The 6,842-nt window shown below is 63.4% G+C and overlaps 1 protein-coding gene across 2 annotated transcripts in view; it reads left to right on the plus strand.

The window, feature by feature from the left end:
* Positions 1-5,692, plus strand: part of LOC100483184 (insulin-like growth factor II) — a 15,682-nt gene extending 9,990 nt beyond the window's left edge. Inside the window, exons 3-5 of one of the 2 annotated variants that reach the window (XM_034645753.1) lie at positions 2,700-2,862; positions 4,707-4,858; positions 5,036-5,692. In XM_034645753.1, coding sequence (XP_034501644.1) covers positions 2,700-2,862; positions 4,707-4,858; positions 5,036-5,275 — 555 coding nt within the window. In that variant the 3' untranslated portion in view covers positions 5,276-5,692. Of the gene's footprint in view, positions 1-2,699; positions 2,863-4,697; positions 4,859-5,035 lie in introns of both variants that reach the window. The other variant, XM_019800599.2, reaches the window with a different exon arrangement.
* The last annotated feature ends 1,150 nt before the right edge of the window (positions 5,693-6,842 follow it).

Genomic DNA, 6,842 nt, shown 5'->3' on the forward strand with positions numbered 1-6,842 from the left:
CCAGCTCCTCGCCTCCAACTCCCTCCCCCTCCACGCCCGCCCTCTCGCCTCGCCGTCCCGAAGTGGATTAATTATACGCTTTCTGTTTCTCTCTGCGCTGTTCTCCCCCGCTGCGAGCCTGCCCGCCTCTCGCTGTCCTCTCTCCCTCTCGCCCTCTCTTTGGCCCCCCCCTTTCACGTTCTCTCTGTGTCTCTCACTATCTCTGCCCCCCTCTATCCTTGATACAACAGCTGACCTCATTTCCCGATACCCTTTCCCCCCCTAAAAGTACAACATCTGGCCCGCCCCAGCCCGCAGACAGCCCNTGGCAAGAGGCTCAGAGGAGGCGCCACATTTGCAGTTGACCCCCCCACATGCTCCCCCTTTCCCTGTCCCCAACATTTCCACGCAGGAATCTGGGGAGAGGGGCTCGCTGGAAGCTCGGGGGTGGGGTGGAGCCCGGGCTGGGAGGAGCCGGCTCAGACATAAAAGCTGGAGCACTGACCAGCCTGCAAACCCACAAGAGGGTAGCTGCCCCTGCCCAGTGGGCAGATGGAACTTTCCATACAAGGAGGTGTAAAGCAGCCCCCCTCCCTTACCTTCCCCCCACATTGCCTTGTGCCTAGATGGGCTGGGGGTGCAGGATGAGCCCCCACCCCCACCCCTTGGTCCTTCGCTGAGGGATGGTCCAGGGCTAGCTGTTGGGGGTGCAGGAGAGAAGGGACTGGCTGGGAGGGCGCAGGGGGCGGGAGCAAAGGGGGCGGGGGGAGTGGAGCAGGGAGAGGGGTGGGGGTGGGGTGGAGCCCGGGCTGGGAGGAGCCGGCTCAGACATAAAAGCTGGAGCACTGACCAGCCTGCAAACTGGACATTAGCTTCTCCTGTGAGGCAGCCTTCCAGCCTCCTCCTCCTCCTCCTTCTCTCCCTCCTCCTCCGCCAGTCCCAGCGAGCCTCCTGTCCAGCTGCAGGTAACCAGGGCTGTTGAGGGAGGACCCCTCTGCCCTCCAGCTCCGGCCTGCCCGCCTGCTGATGGCCTCGGGCCTCGGCCCCTCTGCCCCTCCTCTCTGCCTCTACCCTCCTCACCCCTACCCTCCCTCCTCCGGGGCTTGCTTACCTGGCCCACACCTCTGGGTGCCTCTCGTCGTCTTCAGCCTTGGCTCTCCGCGGGTGCTCTGGACCAACCCCGCACTGGAGTGGCCGGGCTTGCAGGAGGACGCAGCTGCCGCTCGGCCGGCGCCCAGTCGCTAGCTGGCCAAATTGTTCTTAGAATTTGGAAGGGGGCAGCAGCGGGGGCAGCCTGGGAGCCTGGCTGGGGCCCGGTCCAGGGTGGAAGGAGGTGAGCGGGGTGGCACTTTAGATCCTTCTGTGGGTCAGGCCACTGCTCTTCGTGGAGTTTCAGCGAGATTGCGCTCCCTTCTGATTCCCCCTTCTCTCCTGCATGATTTCTGGCATTGGAAACCCCTGGGCCCAGCACGCTGCAGCCGGGCTCCAGGCTGGGAAGGGGCATGCTGCTTGGACCCCCATGCCCACCCGGAGTGGAGCCTGGGAGGGGCACCTGTGGGCAGGCTGCCCAGCCCCTGGCTTGGGTAGCATCGGGGTGCCAGTGGGCTCAGAGGCACTGGGTCGTGACTGTCGCCCCAGAAGGGGTTTGTACCTGGGCCAGCGGAGGGCAGGCTGGGGCTACCCGCCCGGAGGTGGGGGGGGTTCCACTTTCTGGAGGGAGCAGGGGCAACTTGCTGTGTCTACAAGAGAGCCTGAGGCCCCTCCCAAGCCCCTCAACCCTGAAGGGACCTGGTTAACCCTCGCCCTGGGGCCTGCAGGCACACAGCCCTGCAGGGGGTGTGTCCTTCCAGACTGGGCCCTGAGGACCTGGTGTCCATCCTCCAGTGGCCTGACCTGTTCTCTCCAGCTCCCAGGGTGGGGTTTGGTACCCCAGTGGGGTGAAGGTGGGGTGATCCCAGGGGGACCTCGAGGCCCTGGGTGGCGTGATGACAGGCCTGCTGGGGAGGCTTTTAGCCTTTGTGTTTTGGGGTGCCCAGAGCAGCCTGGAGTGGGGGACTGAGAGATTCAGGAGAACAAGGGCCCTGGGAGTGTGGTGGGCACCTTGCGATAACCACCAGATCCTGTACCTGAGCTGTGCTCAGCCACAGACGGGGAGGGTGGGGGAGGGGAAGGGAAGGGGTGGGACCGGCCCCCCCGCAGGACCCCCTGCTGCTCAGGGGGGGCTGGTCCTCTGGGATGCACACGCTCTGTGGTGGGGTGGGGCTGTCTGCCATCTTGGCTGATGCTGGGAGGTCCGAGGAGTGGCTACTGCCCTGTGCCGGCCCCGCCCCCATGACTTCATAGGACAGAGGCCAGGTTCAGTGTCCAGCACTGGCCCCTGCAGCTCTGGGTGTGGCCGAGCCCCTGCAGCGGTGACGATGGGGAGGATCACCCCCACGTGGAATTGCTGACCAGCGCTGGTGCCGGTGGTCACACACATCCGCTCAACCTCTCACCCGCCGGCAACTGCGCAGCCCGCCTTGGGCAGTGAGACACGTGTGATTTCTGCAATTAAAGTGATCACGTTTAGGAAGACACGTGCTCTAAACTAACTTGAAATTAGGAGATGGCCGGGCTGGTGTCTCCGTTGTCAGGGGAGGGGGCGGGGGCGGCCTCTGCCCCTGGACTTGGCCAGGGCGGGCCAGGGCGGCGTGCTCAAGGCCTCTTCTCTCCGCCCCCAGATGCCAATGGGGGTCCCGATGGGGAAGTCGATGCTGGTGCTGCTGACCTTCTTGGCCTTGGCCTCGTGCTGCTTTGCTGCTTACCGCCCCAGTGAGACCCTGTGCGGCGGGGAGCTGGTGGACACCCTCCAGTTTGTCTGTGGGGACCGCGGCTTTTACTTCAGTAAGTAGCTCAGCGTGCGGTGGGGCAAGGGGGAGGGCGCACACAGCAGGCGCCCAATAAATGCTGGAGTCCTTTCCTGGACACCCACAGACACGCTCCAGGACGCCTGGTGCCAGGGGCCAGGCAGAGGGAAGCTCTTGCAAGGTGATGGCCCCAGGCTTCTCTGAGACTTCATGAGCCCAACTGCACCCACATTTATTGGGTACCTGCTGTGTGCCGGGGGTGCTCACACCCCTGGTTTTCCCGCGGCATGGTTCAGTCGAACACCGTGCTCCCAGGAAGGGTGGTATCTGTGTGGGGGCCAGAGCACGGCAGGCATGGGTGGGGGCATAGGGTGGGCTGGATGAGGTGGGGGGCAGGCCCTAGCAGGGAGGAGGACTTACCACCCCTGCCTCTCTGGGACCTGCCTGAGGGTAGGGCGGTGAGCACTGAGGTTCGCTCCACATTTCCATGGGGCCTGACATTTTGACAGTGGGATTATCTGATTTAAAGTTAGATAAAATCAGTGGGAGACCAGTAAAAGCAGAAGTGTCTGTCATATGCCCCCCGCGTGGAGGGCGCTCAGCTCTGCCTGGGCATATGGGGAAAGAAAGGAGTGCCCGGGGGAGGGGATGCACGCCCGAGGGGCGGGCCACAGTGTGGGGTGCCCACCTGCTGGCCCTTGTCCTCCTGCTTCTCTCTTATTTTCAACCCCCGGCAGGCTTTCTCTGAGACCTTGCTTCTCCTTGCCCCGTCCCTCGGTGGGACCCCCAGTCGGAGGCGACGTCCTCCTCAGGGGTGTGGGCCCTTGTCCTCACCTCCCAGAAAGCCGGGCCTCACTTTTCTCGTCTATAGGATGGGGCGGAGGAGTGTTTATCTGGATAGTGGGAGGAACTGGGGAGCAGGCCCAGGCCGACCCTGAAGGTGGGGTGGGGGTGGGGGTGAGCTGGCCACCGCCCTCGTGGTCAGACCCAGCCCTCCTCACGTGGCATCCCCTCTGTAGCCTCTGCTTACCCACAGACGCCAGCCTTGGGGTCTCAACGCTTCTGTCTGAAAAGCCCTCCTGCTTCTCCTTGCTTCTGAAGCCCTGCCCACCCTGGCCTCGCCTGAGCCCTCTCTCGCGCCTGCCTTGTTTGGGGGCAGGAAGTGTAGGGTCTGGCGCCCAGGGAGTGGGTCCCCTGCCAGGAGGGCCGGGCCCAGCCCTGACCCGTGGGACCTCCTCCCCAGGGTGCCTGCCCTCGGCCCCCCAAGGTGAGGGCCGGGCCTCTTCCTCACAGCTGACCTTGGAGCCCGAGCAGCGGAGGGACGGGGAGGACGGGAGGAAAGGAGGACGTGGTTTCATGCAGGTCCTCACTCCTCCCCTCCCGTCTTCCTCTTCCTCTCCCAAGCCTGCGGCATCTCGGCGTCTCGAGGGCTGCGGGCCGCCCAGGCTCCTGCTCTGTTCAGGGATGGCACTTGCGTCCCAGCCTGGCCTTCAAGAGGGGACCCTGTGCCCCCCAGCGTGGGGGCTGGACCCCTCCCGGGCGGCCCCGAGCGAGGCTACCGGCGGCACATTTTCCCCACCTCCCTGGGCAGCGGGACCAGGAGGCTGTGTCCACCTTCCACGCGAGCAGGGAGGCACCAAGAGGCCAGGGGCTGGTCCTGGAGCACGCTTCCACTCCTGTCCTTCCTGGGCACCCTGCCTGCCCACTCTCTCCCCCTTCCTCCACGAGGCTGGCTGCCCCTACGGGACCCCCACCCACTGGGTGGTTCTCCTCTTCTCCCACCCCAGCCCCTGGGGCGGCCACCGGCCAGAAGCCAGTTCTGGGGGGCCTGTGTGGGCCGGTGCTCACGTGCGGCTCTCCTTCCCCCTGTGGGACTTCCAGGCAGGCCGGCAAGCCGCGTGAGCCGCCGCAGCAGCCGTGGTATCGTGGAAGAGTGCTGCTTCCGCAGCTGTGACCTGGCCCTTCTGGAGACCTACTGCGCCACCCCCGCCAAGTCCGAGAGGGACGTGTCGACCCCTCCGACCGTGCTTCCGGTGAGAGGGGGCTGGTGTCGGGGTGCAGGGGCGTCGTCTTGGAGCCAGGGGACCAGGGCACGCAGCATGGGCCACCACGCTGCGGACGTGGCCAGTCACCCACCAGAGGGGAGCGCTGAGCCCCCGCGGGTCCCCCGTGAGCTGGGCACCCCCTGACTGGCCCTTCCCCCCCTTCAGGACAACTTCCCCAGATACCCCGTGGGCAAGTTCTTCCAATATGACACCTGGAAGCAGTCTGCCCAACGACTGCGCAGGGGCCTGCCTGCCCTCCTGCGTGCTCGCCGGGGTCGCATGCTCGCCAAGGAGCTTGAGGCGTTCAGAGAGGCCAAGCGTCATCGTCCCCTGATCGCCCTGCCCACCCACGACCCCGTGGCCCACGGGGGCGCCTCTCCGGAGGCATCCGGCAATCAGAAGTGAGCCAAAATTTCGCGTAATTCTGCAAGATGGCACTGTCCACCTCGTGCCCTCCTCTTGACCAGGGGCCGTTCCATCGGGCCCCGCCTCTGACACCTCTTGGGATCGCGTTCCCTCTGTGGGCTCCCCCATCCCCAGCCCCTGCGCCCCAACCTCCCCATGTCAGGCTCTTCTCTCCTTGCCCCACCCATCGGGCTGAGGAAATCCTACCAACATCTCTAAAAATGTACAAACTCGATTGGCTTTAAATATCCCCTCCCAAATTACCCCCCAAATTATCCCCAAATTGCACAACCAAAAAACTAAAACTATGAACCCCTAAATCACACACACACACACACACACACACACGTACCAGTCCCCTTAAAATGATTTGGCTTTTTAGAAACACCAGGAACGTTAATTAGCTTTAAAAAAAAATACCTAAAATTATCAATTGGCTACAAGAAAAGAAAACAAAACAGAATTGGCTTAAAAACAATTGGCATAATGAAAGAATCAGGCCCTCCCCTTCCTTCTCTTCCCCAGGGACCTCGAGTCAGATTGGCCGTGGGCTCAGGCATCTGACCTCCAGGAGAAAGGAAGGGACCCCAGATCCGCAGGTAGACACGTCACGGTCTCCGCCGGCTCTGGCCTCCTCGGGCAAAACTCTGGTCGTGTTTGGGGAGAACTGGCCACCCTCACAACAGCAAAGTCCCAGCCTGGCTCCTCGCTCTGTTTCCCATTCTCGAAAGTCACCAGGGAGCTAGATGGGGGTTCCCAGTGAGACCGAAGGAGGGGAGCACAGAACGTGAACACCGAAATTTGTGAAAATAAACTTTAATTGGCCCAAACCCCCATACGCCCTAAAATCCATCCTCCCCGAACTCACACATCCCAAAATCTTCCATCTCAATTTACACCCTAAAAATCACACACACCCACATGCATCCCTGCAGACACCCCCCACATGCACGCATACACCCGCTCACACACACACGCTCACGCACACACACCCTCACATGCATGTGCACGCCTGCTCACACCCTTCTGCGCACACGCACACCCTCACGCCCTCGCACGCACACGCGCACGCGGATGGGTGAACCCAGCACGGTGCAGGTCAGACTGCGCTCTGTCTCAGACCCTTCTCTAAATTGTTCATTGGTGATGTTTTCAAGTCCTGTGCTCCCCTCCTGACCCCTGGGATGCGCTCCTCGGGTGGGAGAGGGCGGTCCGTCTTTCGGAGGTCAGGGAGGTGGCGTTCCCCACGGCCCCCGTGGTGCGAGCCCGATGCCCCCAGGCGCCACGAGCACCCGTGCCCCTTACCATCGTGCAGAGCGAGGACCAGGTTTGGCCAGACTGGAGGTGGCTGTAGCAGAGCAGAGACCAAGATGTGCCCTACCACGGAGCCTGACCCCCTAGGCGTGCTCCTTCGAGAAACATCTGGGACCCCCAGCACACCTGGGGACCATCCTTGCCAGCCTTCTGGGGGCCTCCTCAGAAATGGGGGGCTTCCTAGGAGGCCAGCAATGGTGGTGGGGAGTGTGGGAAGTCTGGCGGTTGGAGGGGCGGGTGGGGGGCAGTGGGG

The sequence above is a fragment of the Ailuropoda melanoleuca genome, chromosome 16 (genome assembly GCF_002007445.2).
Source record: "Ailuropoda melanoleuca isolate Jingjing chromosome 16, ASM200744v2, whole genome shotgun sequence".
Taxonomy (NCBI): Eukaryota; Metazoa; Chordata; class Mammalia; order Carnivora; family Ursidae; genus Ailuropoda; species Ailuropoda melanoleuca.